The sequence below is a fragment of the Cornus florida genome, unplaced genomic scaffold, assembly GCF_030987335.1.
Source record: "Cornus florida cultivar Cherokee Brave unplaced genomic scaffold, ASM3098733v1 CherokeeBrave_3.0.0_Hap2_Chr02, whole genome shotgun sequence".
Lineage (NCBI taxonomy): Eukaryota > Viridiplantae > Streptophyta > Magnoliopsida > Cornales > Cornaceae > Cornus > Cornus florida.
The window spans coordinates 67,554,442-67,568,904 of NW_026775572.1; the positions used below are offsets into that span (position 1 = coordinate 67,554,442).

Consider the following 14,463-nt stretch of genomic DNA (forward strand, 5'->3'; position numbering starts at 1 on the left):
ATCAAGCAAAGGCCTCCAAGAAGCAGTCTCCTCTTTGCATTTGGTTGTGTTTATGGCTTGAAAGAAATAGGAGGTGTTTCAAAGGAAAGGAGACTCCTATGAGGGAGTTAAAATTCTCTATTATTAGCACTCTTTTTTTTTTGGGTTATAGGGAGATATTGTAAATCCATGGAGGAGATAGTTGATTTTTTGGACTCTCTGAGAGTTTAGAGGCCCTGTTAGGCCTTGTCTATTTTCTGAGGGATGCGTTCCCCTTTTGAACCCTTCTTTATTCAATCTTTACTTATCAAAAAAAGAAAAAAAAGAAAAAAAGAAGCAGTCTCCTCAAAGAGCTGCTTGAAAAAAGACACGAATCCATTCCGGATATCATCTTCCGCAGTAACCGTAACCGTAACCCCATTAAATCAAATCCTCCCAATGTGGTTACCTCTTCTATGAGCATTAGCCATTCGGTGAAAAAACTTCGTGTTTCAATCACCGTCCTTGAGCCGGAGGACTCTAGACTTCTGTCTCCAAGAGATCTCCCCCATCTCCACAATCTCTTCAAACTCAACCTTACCCTCCTCCCTTCTGCTCACATACCTACTACTAAGACCTTCCTCACCCTCTTTCCTATCCAAAACTGAGATTTCCTGGAGGATTCTGTTCTTTCGCCATACAAGGTTACCAAACACTTCTTTGTTCCAAGTCTTAATATCACTCTTCAACGACCTTAATTTGGATGGCAACTGGAAACTCGGACTGCCCCTAACCTTATAGCCTGTCCACCAAATGCGAACCCTATCTTTGAAGTCATCAGTCCGGAGCCACATATTTTCAAACCGGAAAGGCGATCTGATCTCCCTTTCCTCACCCCTCCACAATCAAGAAGAATAGGAATATGGTCCGAAATAGTATTGGGCCAAAGCCACCTGAGACACATCAGGGAACTTCTCCTCCAAATCCCCCGAAACCAAGAATCTGTCCAGCCGTGACAACGTTGGTGATTCCCGTCTCAATCTTGCGTGTACTTGAACTGTACATGACATGGTTTTACAATTCTGTGATTCTATATTATTTTTTTCTTCGTCTGGCTTTAGATTTGGAATTTAACAGTGCAGGTGGTGTTGATTAGGGTTCAACGTTGGAGTTTTGGTTTACTAACTGTTAAGTTAGGCAAAATATGAATTCATGCGAAGCTGAAAGCTCTAGAGAAAATCACATGAAACACTGGAGTTCAGGTATTTATTACTGTTTTGGTGGTAAGGTGGAGTTACTGGAGTATGCTTGCATGTGGTCTGCAATGGAGTTTAACAATCTGGGTGCTGCCAAGTAAAAATGTTAGAAATCTGTATTACTTGCTAACAACTGAAGCACAATTTAGTTAATGTGGATAGAAAAGTAATTGAAGTGCTAATCATGTGAATGAATTGATTAAATTTTGTTCCTTTAACCTAGTGTTATTAAAGGCACAAGGCGCACCAAGGCGCTTGAGGTCCATTGGAGCCTAGGTGCACGGCGAGGCGTGCGCCCGAGTGAATTGAGGCACACAATTGAAAATTTAAACTACCATAAAAGCATTCATATGTCACAAGTCATATCAATATTCTAAAAATTAACATCAAATATAAAAAAGTAAATCCATCAACTATATAAGCATTCAAGCACCATAAAATAGAACACAAATTTGTTTTCTTGAAATGCAAAACGGAGCACACAAAGAAATAAATCTATTAACAAAAAAAAGAAAAGAAAAAAAAACTGTTAACAAGAAAAGGAAAAAAAATTAGAGACAAAAGAAGTAGATGAAGAGATAGAAGTAGATGAGAAAAGAGTGTGTTAAAGAAGAAAAAGGAGAGAAAATAGAGGCCAAAAATTAAAAATAAAAAAGACAGAGAGAGAAGTAAACAAAGATGAGAAGAGACGAGTAGAGGAGAGGAGAGGAGAGAAGAAGAAGAAGAAAGAACTGACATGGCTTCGTTGTTCGTCTCTACCACTAGGGCTTTGTCGTTCATCTCTACCACTAGGGCTTCGTCGTTCGTCTCATAGTCTCAGTCTCACTCTTTCTATGTTCGGTTGACACTTTGACTTTCTTATTTGTTTATTCTTTTGAACAAATCTCTCATATGCTTAGGCTTTCTTATTTGTTTATTAAGTTGCCAAAAGTATCCTTTTTGGCTTAAGAAATAGAATAATCATTTAAAAAAAAAAAAAAACAGGGAGGCGCGTTTGACAAATAGGACGAGGCGCAACCGAGGCATGTGCCTAGTAAACATTAGTGCGCTTAGGATGACAACAGCCGCTAGACTTGCGCCTTGAGCCTGGGTGCGCCTTTAACAACACTGCTTTAACCTTTCCTGAGTTTCTTGTGAAATGGGTTTCACGTATTCAGGGATTTTATTGGATTGCTGGTGGCTAATAATGAGTAATTTTGCACGTGGTTCTAAGGCTGTAATAGTTGTTATTTTAAAGGAAAACATCACTAAAAAAGATAAGACTTCTTTACTAGTCCATGACATTTTCTTCTATTTGATTTCTGATTGGGCAACATCATACCTTTATCCTGCAACTGTCACTTAAATTGGCATTGTGATTCGCTTATACTTTCACTTCATAGTAAATGTGACTAATTTTGTCATGGTGATTTTATTTTATTTTATTTTGATAAGAAGACATGGTGATTTTTTGGGGGCAAATTTGATTTTTAGGAACAACAATTTACATAGCTGTTGGGTTGTATGATCAACAACACCAATAACTTTGATAACATCACCCTCTGTTGGGATATATTTGGTTTTCTTATTCCTGGGCCTTCAATTGGTGTTGAGCGCGGGTAGTAATGAAGGCTTGCCTGACTGTCACTGACAACAATAGCATAAACAGGTTGGCTACCTGCTTTATGTTCTGAACCATTACAAGATCTACCAGTTAGGTGGACATTGGGCTGAGACCTGCTGAGTTTTTATCTTTGTTTCTTCTTCTTCTTCTTCTTTAATTCAATCTTACACTAGTTTTTATCTTTGTTTGCCTTCAATTGGTGTTCAGCGCGGGTAGTTGTGAACTTCTTAAACTAGTTTACCTATTGTAATGAAGGCTTACCTGATTGTCAGTGACAACAATAGCATAAACAGGTTGGCTACCTGCCTGCTGTTCTGAACCATTACTAGGTCTTCCAGTTAGGTGGACTTTGGGCTGAGACCTGCTGAGTTTTTATCTTTGTTTCTTTTTCTTCTTCTTTAATTCAATCTTACACATTGCTTGCTGATATCTTGATTGCATGTGGTTTGGTTTCACTTCATGAAAATGTCCATATTCTACGAACAAATATTTCAGTTACCAAAATTCTAATTGGGTCGCAATCCTTATTTGTTTATAAGGATACTGCATTCAGCTCTTTCCAAATTATATTGACTTAAGGACAATCTAGATGTAAATGGTTTATTGATTACTGGTTATTACAACAAAATCTTTAAAACAATATGAGCAGTAACCATTTTTCAAAGTGAAGAAATATCCTGACAGAAGTGTTCCCTTATCCACCGATCTTGATGTCAATGAAGTTATTGGTGTCGAAATGAGTTTTGGAGAGCAGCTGTGGGATGCTCACTTTCGTATTTAATTTAAATCAATGTTGTGTACCGAACTAAAAATGCGTGCTGTGTCTCTAGCAGAAGTGGGAATGGCCAAGACGAGTTTGAGGACTGCTCTCCTCATCTCCAAAAGTGTTACAAACATGACAGGATGAAAATGACGTAACTCACGCAATGGTCTTCACTGGTGTGTCCCAATTTATAGGTCAAAACACATTTAGTGGGATTATGAATAAACAGAAGGGAAGAGGGAAAACTTTACAGCTTTGTTTGGTTACTTATGGTGCATTAAATTTGATTTTGGTGGAATGATTCTTGGTTCTGCATGTCCTGAATTCTACTGCATGACATTGATTTTGGTGGATTTTACTATTTTTATTGGTGGTTCAAGATTATTTTACTAAATTCTAGTGCATGACAAAATCTTTCTGCATGCCCTAAATTTTTTTTTTGTTGTTGTTGTTGTTGTTGTTGCTATAGTGTTGAAATTTGAAGCAACTTAAATAATTGCTGAACTTTGACCAGTTTTTGCGAGTAACTTGATTTGACCCTTAAACATCAATAACTTTTGAGACTTCATATTATGGTCGTGCCATGCTTTTTTAAGAACAAGTTCCAATTTGGAGCCACAAATGGCAGAATTTCTCAATAAATCAGGTGGATATGTTTTCTTTGTTCGACATACAAAAGATGTGCTACTAGTGATGCTATTCACAGACTCTAGTTTTTCTTAGATTTTTTTTTTTCCAGCAAGACTGTTATAATTTTTTCATGCTTTAGCCTTTAGAATTTTTGGTTTTAAGTTTCCGAGGAACGATATTATCAGAGTATTCAGAAAAAAATTGATTTACATCTCATTCTCTGTGATTTCTGCATGGTGGATCATTTTATAGGTTGGGTAGCACCTCTTTCTGTTTCTTCAAAGAAGTTATTATTAATATTTTAATGGTTGTCTATTTTAGACAGTCTTTTGTGATACTAATGATTACGAATGCTGTGTTCTACATCTTGAACTTGCCATGCCTCTTTACTTCTTTTGGATATAAATTTTTCTTGGGCTTCCTGTCAAGCAAAGCATGAAGTGTAGAAATAGGCAAAAAGAACAAAACAACTAACAAAAACGAATGTATGTGGTTCAACTGTAATGGCCACCTCAGATATAACCAAATTCCTCAACCAAATTTTTATTGGACAAATAGGAAGTCTGCACAAGAAAATCTCAAAAAGAGGAACCTAATTTAATTAATAATTAAAGGCACATCCTAGCAGAGTGAACAATGAAAAAAGGGGTTTAAGCACTGATTGGGGAAAGAAAAACTTCTTCCTGACAAATTGGCCATAGATTGTTTCTTAACCTCTGTACTTCTTGTCTCTTATTTCTCTCTCTTTCTCTTTCTCTGTCTCTGAAATGGTGCAATATAGGACTAGGAGGCACAAAGAAGGCACTGCTAAAATGTGCTAAAATAAAAATGATTTTGGTACATTTTAAGAATGGCCTGAATCTTTGGGACACTTTTAAATAAGTGTTAATTACAGAAATGTAGTATTTTACTTTGCTGTCACTTTGTCAGTTATTTATATAGTGGGAAAAATAATTATTCTTTTCCTGTTTGGTTTGGCTTGATTATGTTTCTGTTGCCACCAGGATTACAGTGTCCTTGACTATGAGGAGAAAGTGGTGGATGGTTTTTATGATGTATATGGGCTTTCAACAGATCCTGCAATCCAAAGAAAAATGCCATCACTCGCAGATCTTGAAACAACCCCTGGGAGTTCTGGCTTTGAAGTCATAATAGTTAACAGAGTGATTGACCCTTCCCTTGAAGAGTTGGTGCAGGTGGCGCACTGTATTGCACTAGACTGCTCTGCTGCTGAGGCTGCTGTTTTGGTACAAAGGCTTGCTGAACTAGTTACTGACCACATGGGTGGGCCAGTCAGGGATGCTAATATCATGTTGGCAAGATGGATGGAAAGAAGCACAGAATTGCGAACCTCTCTTCACACCAGTGTGTTACCCATTGGTTCCTTAAAGATTGGGCTGTCACGTCACCGTGCTTTGCTTTTCAAGGTGAGCTATCTGACTATCATCTGTCAGTGCTCTCTCTTGGGGGCCAGAGATGAATCAATGTATTTTATTGATGGCTGTTAGGCTTTTAGGAATTTTAGGCTAAAAGGTTTAATGGTGTTTTAAAGTATTAGATAGGTAGTGTTTTCAAGAACTTATATCATAAAAATATCTGGTGCTAGCAAAAATGAATTTTTGTTTCTCATTTGAGGGTAGCTCAAGCATGGTTATAGTGGAATCCATTGTGCTTGAACGTGTGGCTCATTTCTTTTCTTTTTAGTCTTTCCTTGATAAGTTAACCTATGGCCTATTTATATGGGTTATTAAACACCCCTCTTTCAGCCCAAGTTGTAAGTTGAAAGCTCATGATTCTGCATGTGATGCAGATATCTGAGCGTTAACCTTGGGATTTGTTGGTTCACTTTTAAGAAGTCCACTTTCATAATTTTACTTCTAAAAGTTGACCCCTTCTCAGAAATGTCACAAGTTTAGTTATTGTGATTTTGTTCTTTCTTTGTTTTCCTTTTTTTTTTTCTTCCCCTTCGGAATATGACTCTTTCCAAGTTCTTTTGTAGGGAAGTAAAATTCCTAAAAATTGTTCAGACATGCATTTTCTGCTCACATAATTTATTAAAATTGTTAGAGGCTTGAATTTTTTTTGAAAAATTAATTCTGGCAATAGTAACCAAATAGCCTCTTAGGGACTATTCACAAATTTTGAGAATGGACCAGAATGAGAAACTTCATGTTTTAGAGGATGCAACTGAACTGCCTTAAAGATAAAAGAATCCCACCAAACAGTAAAAACGGACATTACTGTGTTTGTCTCTGTTAATTGATACTGTTGAGAGGGGTGGACTGGGTACATACTTAACCCTTGATATTACCTGTATAATGTGACAGCCCTCACGTGTGGCAGTTCAAGCTTTTACCATTGCACCAAGCAGTGACCCCTAATCCCCCCAAGCAGTGGAAGTTCTGAAATTAGTCTGCTGATACTCAGCTGACTCGTCTTTTTTTTTTCCAGAAGGCCACTGAGAGTCTCATCCTGAATAATCCTGGATAGGAATGTGAGGTGGTTTATGAGTAAGGTCACTTATGATGGCTTTTATTGTTATTTAAAACTTTGTCCTCAGATGATTTTTATAGAATAAAGACTGATTCTCTCTTGAGTGGATTACATAAATCTTAGTCTACTTGGTGCTCTTTGAGTTTGAGAAACTGCCCCTTGTCTCAGACATGTGGATGTTCTATCCAAAGAACCAAGGAACACACTGATTGAGTTTTCATATAAAGGATTGCAGGGGTTCGAAGGGCTGTAAACATATTTTTGTTTAACTATTGGTTTTGCTTGGGTAAGAACAAAAGATAATCGGATTGAGTGGGTTGATACGATAGTGAGTCATACAGTCACCGATAAACTACACATATATGTATATTTGCATCTGGTATACATCTGGTGATATATATTCTGATTTACCGTTTTGTTTCATCAAATTAACATTGGAGCTTTATTGCTTTGAGACATAAGTATTAAAATATGTTAGGTCACATATAATTTTTCTTGATTGCCTTCCCATCGATTGACATAATTGAAAACTATGTCCAACTATTTTCTTTTCTTATAGTTAAAACAATCCCTATTATTCATATCTGGCAAATTTACCATGTTCTCGCAATCTACAAACTGGGCCACTGGAAGACTATGCTTTCATTTCCCTTGTTTTCTTGAATGCAGGTTTTAGCTGATACTGTTGGAATACCTTGTAGACTAGTAAAAGGTAGTCATTACACTGGCGTTGAGGATGATGCTGTCAACATTATAAAGTTGGCAAATGAAAGGTAAGGACTCGAGTTCTTTGTAGGTTGGTTGATTATAATCTTTTCTCTCTCTCTCTCTCTTCTTCTTCTTCTTCTTTTGTTTTGTTTTGTTTTTTGTTTTTTTTTTCAAGTCATTTTGGGGAATCCTCACATCAGGGTGCACCTTGAGGCGTGTTCCATAAATGATGGAATATTTATTCTGATATTATTATTTTTTTTTTTTTTTTTTTTTTTTTTTTTTTTTTTTTCCATTTACTGAAAAAATATGAGCAGTCACTCAAATCTTAGTCATCGAATTGTCATTCCTGGATTTGATGAGCAGTGTTAATCAGCAAAGATGTGCTTTTTGGTTGGTTGATGGTTTGTCCATGGTTGTAAGGAACAATAATATTTCTTAATGTATACTGGTTGGAGGATTTAACTTGGCAAAACAGAACCTCGGAAATAATGTCCCCTTGGTATAGAAAATTCAAATTATGATGATTTCTCATAGTAACCCAAGTCAAGTAGGATTTAGATGTATATTTGGTGACGTAAGGGCAGATACCAGTTTTAGTTTTTCTTTGTTGTCTGGGTGGGGGCCACTGTGAAGGAAATTTTTTTGCATTCTTAGTGACCATGTAGATGCGTCGAAGTGGTAAATCTTGGCTTGAGAGGCATATTTGTTAAGGGAAATCCTGCCTCTGTCAACTTGAACCAGAGTGTTATTTAAGATCCCTGCAGTTATTTGAAATTAAATCTATGAAAGCTTAAGATATATTATGGGGCAGTTGGGGTGGGGGGGTGTCTGTTCAGCAGTAAGGAAGAAAGGGGTGGAAATAAAATAGGAAGGAACAAACTTCCTTTGTTCGGTAGAGATGATACAAGGAAAGAAAGGATAATAGGAGGATGTGTCATCCTTCCTTTACAAATTTATATCTGTCCAAAAATGAGCGGAAGAGGGGGGGAAGAAAAGTGGATTATTATAGAAGTTTTAAATTAAATACTATCCTAAATTACACAAGTTTTAAATTACAGTAATATCTTCTATGAATTACAATATTATAGATATTACTGGATGTAATGGTAAAACAATTTAAAACTTTTCTTTCCTTCTCTCATAACGAACATAATAAATTGTGAGCTTATTCGCTTCTCTTCCATCCAACTGAACAAAAAGAGGGAAAAACACAATCTCTTCCCTTAGGATGTTTCATCCATCCCTTCTTCTCTCCCTTCCGTCCAATTATTTTCTTTCCTACCGAACAGAGCATTAGTGTTGCTAATCTTTGCCTTCCCCTCTCCCAATTTTTCTTCCTCTTTTTGTTAAAGGCAGCTCCAAGGTATAAAAGATAAAATATATATCTCTATGTTATTTTGGTTGGCCCAAAATTCTTGTATTATTTGAATTGCTATTTGTAAAAATTGTTTAGAAAGGCTTTGAGATAACAATTGAGACATATTGAGATGTAATATGATCTCCATCAGTGGTTGATTGGGTGTGTGAAATTTATTTTTTCCTATTGGTAAATAAGAAAAAGTTTCATTACCATAAAAAGAGGATTTACAATATGGATCAAAATGGGCTCCTGGATAGGTGACACAAAAGCTGAAGAGGAAGAAACCTAACAACCAAAAAAAGCACTCTCACATGTAAGAAGCTAGGGGAACAAACAATACCACCTCCTACATCTTCGAATAAGAAACAACAAACTCGAGTGAGATAGAAGGTTTAGGCAATTTTATTGAGTGCCTTTACCTTTGGTTTGAATCTTCAATGGAATCCTTAGTAGAGAGACAAGAATATAGAGGTCCCTTCTTGAGGAACCTCTTTTCAACAGGTGTTGCCTCTTTTGAAGCTAAGATTGAGGTCAATTCAAAGGAAGTATGAGAGTTTAACGTGTTTGTTGATGAACCATTAGCCCTTTTAGGCGCTCTTCTATTTTATCCTTTTTTTTGATGAATAAGCAAATTCATTCAAAAAAACGTTCAAAAGGGGAATGTGTCCCATAGACAACAAAGGGAGCCTAAGGTCCCAAAGAAGAAATAAAATCAATCTTCTCCTCCGGTGAGGAGCAATACCTATCTGAGCCCCAAAAACATAAAGATGAAATAAAAGCAGACTTAAGAACAACAATTGAGGATTCCTTTCCTTCAAAGGATCTATTGTTCTGCTCCCTCCACAAACACCACCATAAACACAAGGGCGCCATCCTCCAAATCCCACGAGCATGACCTCCCACATAGCACCCTCTCCAAGCCTCCATCAAACCTCTCGTAGATCGAGGCATAACCCACGAAACCCCAAACATTCCTAGCAAAAGACACCAACAATCCAAAGCCACTGGACAATGCAACAGAAGATGATCCACTGATTCCCCATTGCACTTGCACATACAACACCAATTAACTGTGATTTGTCTTCGCCGCCTCAAATTATCCAGCGTCAAAATCTTGCCCCACACCACTGTCCAAGTAAAGAACGCCACTTTGATCGACACCTTACATCTCCACACTGATTTCCACGGAAACATAATCCCTGTATTATCTGATAAGCATCGGAAATATGATCTCACTTCAAACATTCCCCGAGAAGCAGGCACCCAAACAAGCGAATCTCTCTCCCTGCCACGGATCTCATGCCGATACAACCAATCTAGCAACCCACAAATGTCATCCAACTCCCAATCCTGAAACGCTCGCACAAATCGCACATCCTAAGTAACCCTCCCGCTATCAAGCTGATAGCAGTCAGCAACTGAAACATGCCTATTAATAGCAATCCTAACCAATCTGGGAAATGCACAACCAAGAGTACAATCACCACGCCAAATATCCTCCCAAAGCCGCACATTCCTACCCTCTTGAACTCTGAATCTGATGTGTTTTGAAAACTCATTCCAACCTTTCCTAATGAATTTCCAAACTCTGACACCAGCAGGGATCCTCACCAAACACGAACACCATCCTCCCGTTTCTTCCCCAAACCGGCACAAACTAACCTTCCTCCACAACCTATGACGTTCCACTCCGAATCTCCACAACCACTTGCCAAGAAGAGCCCTGTTAAATGGCACCATCCTCCTTATCCCTAAACCTCCGGCCTGAATCGGCCTACAAACCTGCTTCCACCGAACAAGATGATACTTAAATTCTCCTTGAAGTCCACCCCATAGAAAATTCCTCTGAAGCCTCTCAATTGAATTAGCAACCCCAACTGGTATCTGGAAGAGGGATAAAAAATAAGTGGGAAGACTTGAGAGCGTGCTTTTCAAAAGAGTGACCTTCCCCCCTTTCGATAAATACCGCTTCTTCCACCCTGCAAGTCTCCTCTGAACCCTCTCAATCACTGGATCCCAAACACCCACATTCCTCGAAGAAACTCCCAAAGGTAAACCCAAATATGTAATCGAAAAGCTACTGATTCCACATCCAAGCACATAAACTAACTCACCAATGTTCTGCACCTCTCATACTGGAATCAAGGCACTCTTCCCTACATTCACTTTCAATCCTGACACTGCCTGAAAGCAACTCAGCACCGATCTCAAATACCTCATCTGGGAAACCTCAGCCTCACAAAACACCAACGTGTCATCCGCAAACAATAAGTGGGATATCTCCATATGATGAGCATCACCCCCACCCACCCTAAACCCCTTAATAAACCAACCCACCCCCCCAACCTACTAAGAGCCTCCATAACGATAATGAACAAGAAAGGAGACAAAGGATCCCCCTGGTGCAAGCCTTGCGAGCTACCAAAGAACCTGGTCGGAGACCCATTAACCATCACCGAAAATCTGGCTGAAGATATACAAGCCTCAATCCAATACCTCCATTTATCCCCAAAACGCATTCTATCCATCAAATACAACAAGAACTTCCAATTCACATGATCATAAGCTTTCTCAATGTCGAGCTTACGCAGAACCCCTGGGACACCACTCCTCTTCATTACTAATCTTGAAGGTAAAACACCTATCCAATCCGATAGGAGCACAACCCTTTGAAGTGGAACTTTAAATATCCAATCTTCTTTAATCCTAACAATTTGTTTTTGAAGCTTTGAAAGTGGTTGGGAAGTGTTCTCAGAAACCATACAACTCCAGGAAGTTGGTTGGGAAATGATAACTGGATTCTTACCAGCTTGCTGGTTTTCTGGCTGGGCCGGGTTAAGAAACAGGGTCAGTCCAGTGTATGAGATCTACGTTCACGTTGGAGACAATAGGTGATAGGCACCAGAAGCATCCAATGTAGCTCTTCAGCCTCTTCAGATTTCTTCATGTGCTCGCCTAGCCAGATGACATAGATTCATATATATATATATATATATTGAATTTACTAAACTTCTTGATATATAATCTGCTAAATCTTAGGGCAAACCTTCATATCATCACATCTGAATCCTGCCTAGGCTGCCATAAACCTGGGCTGAGGTGGGGAATAAATATTTTAGCATACTGCGATAATTTGTGTGCATGAGTGTGTGTTTATATTCCCTTATTCTCATTTCAACATAGAACTGCTACTGCTAGTGAAAGCACACATGCAATTGTTGGAAAACGGATCTATATGTGGAAGCTTAATTTTTTTTCCACATTAGTTGCAATGAATCATGATCTAAGAGAAGAGTAAGAATTCATCACCGCAATTCATAGTATTGCGAATAACAAGAAATCTTGACTTTAAGTCAATAAGCTCTTCCTACCTAGAACGCAGTAGGTACAGCAACCTGACAAGCTTACCGGATTGACTTCCCAAAGTCCAAATGCAGTGAATTTTGGATATGTTGTAGCCTATCTAGTTAACTTCGATTTGCCACTGGTTTTAGGTCAATCCAAAACGAAGGAGTTATGGCCGTTTTAGCGATATCTGCGCAGAGGACCGCGAACCTGCATTTTTTTTTTTTTCTATCTTTAACCCTCCTTTGAATCTAGCTTCAATGGATATTTGTGGCTACCAAATACCTCTAAATCTTCACCTCTATGATATCAACAAGCTATGGAAGAGTGGGCTCCTAAAGAGAGTGTAGGAAATCCTAAGAAATCGAGAGAGAGAGAGTGTGTGTATGAAGAAGATTGTATGTTCCTTGTTCGTCTTATGTGAACCACACAACACAAATATATAGAGGCTTAGCCACCCACCCTAGGAGCTGCTCCTCTAGTCTTTCTCTAACTCCTAGTTCCCTTATAACTCTATTGCTTGTTTACCAAGTTGAGATAGGAGTGGGATCTAGATGGGCCTATTCATAACTTGGCTTCCAATGGGCCTCTTTTTTTTTTTTTTTTTGATAAGTAAAAAGTATATTAGAAAAGCGTTCAAAAGGGGAACGCGTCCCTAAAACAAGAAGAAAAAAGACCTAAGGACCAATAACATCCAAAAGATCAAAGAAATCATCAATCGAGGAGCATGCGCTTCCTCTTACATAACAGAACAGAGAACGAAGAATATGAATTTCAGATTTGCTAAAGACGCTTCTTTTCCTTCAAAGTTTTTGTTATTCCTCTCACGCCATAGACACCACCAAACACAATTAATTAATTAGTCAAACCCATGACCCAATTAATTAGTTCATTTATGTATTTTTAATTCCGCTAAATAAAAATAGTTTCCCTCCAAGTAATGAATAATTATAAAATTGTCATGTGTTAAATTACAAGTTTACCCCTCTATGCTAAATTAGGATATTGACCAAATATGGCTAAATTGGCTAATTTATCCTTTATTGTTTTTGATTAATTTTATTTGATCACTTAAAAGCTTTCCTTGAGAAAATAATATATTAAATAAATAAATATATAAATAAAAATATTTGATCAAAAACTACTGGTGCCGGATTTAGTGATCAAACTTAATCAAGCCAATAATAAATCACCTCACATAGATGCCATCTTGAGAATAAATGTTTTCATGCCTATAATTAATGAGTAGCCAAAATACCCATATTTTAGACCCTAGGGCCCACTTAAATAAATCAAAGTTAACATTTTTTTATTCAGACACAAGTCCACTACACACTCAGACTTAAGAGCAACTTGCTATAACACGACTATAAGGAGAAATTAGAATGCCAACACTTGTAATTTCTGCAACTTATACTTGATCCTGTTCAATGTGTTGTACACATCGACATGTATAGTTCTTATATTTATAATGACTTAGATAAGTCCATCCATAAATAGAAACTTTAATGTTTCATTCTCACAAATGCGAACATATATTTATGAAGATGTAACATCTATGATTTATATCTCCTATGTATATCGCCTATTGCAGCATGCGCATAACTCACATTACATAATTAATGTAACTTTGACTCAACTCTAGAGCCAACCAATACAAAGCATTCACCATATTTTTTCCTGAATCGAAGTATTCACCATATATGTTTGTAAAGCATGTAATGTAAAATAAAATCAGATTCTATAAATAATAAATGTCAAATACATAGCCAAATTGGCTTGAAGGGCACACTCAGTCCCAACAGCAATAACAAATAATTAACATTAACTTTAATTAGAACTCCAAATTATTCCCATAAAAAGGTAGAATACCATAGTATTCATGTTATGTCAACACAATAAACACCACAACATCCTGTAAAGCACTTCATATTTTTTCTTGTGTTCATGTAGCCAAATAGACCTGCTTATATATATATATATATATGCACAACTCGAATTTACTAAACATGATGAAATATATGTTAGGAAATATTAGGGCATGCCTTTTTCAATATTTGGAGGAACTTGGATCAAAACTTGAATCCTGCTTATATGGTATGGATGACAACAGGGCAGGTTTAGGGCTTCCCAGAGAGGATTTTCCTGCCAAAGCTGCCATATACCTGATGCTAGGTGGGCAGAGGCAGTGTAAATAAATGTGGCATGGGGCTCTATTGATGTTAAGGTTCCTGATGGTAATTCTTGTTGCCTGTTTTAAAATGGAAAAGAGGAAGTTTATGGGGTATTTTTGAGTTCGAATGATGTTTTACTGGTGTGGATAGATGGTGTAAACACCATTTTG

At 37.5% G+C, this 14,463-nt stretch overlaps 1 protein-coding gene across 1 annotated transcript in view; it reads left to right on the forward strand.

Annotated features, from left to right (window-relative positions):
• Positions 1 to 14,463, forward strand: part of LOC132295226 (serine/threonine-protein kinase EDR1) — a 42,778-nt gene that overhangs the window by 4,580 nt on the left and 23,735 nt on the right. Inside the window, exons 2-3 of the mRNA XM_059793398.1 lie at positions 5,215 to 5,637; positions 7,373 to 7,476. Coding sequence (XP_059649381.1) covers positions 5,215 to 5,637; positions 7,373 to 7,476 — 527 coding nt within the window. The remainder of the gene's footprint in view (positions 1 to 5,214; positions 5,638 to 7,372; positions 7,477 to 14,463) is intronic.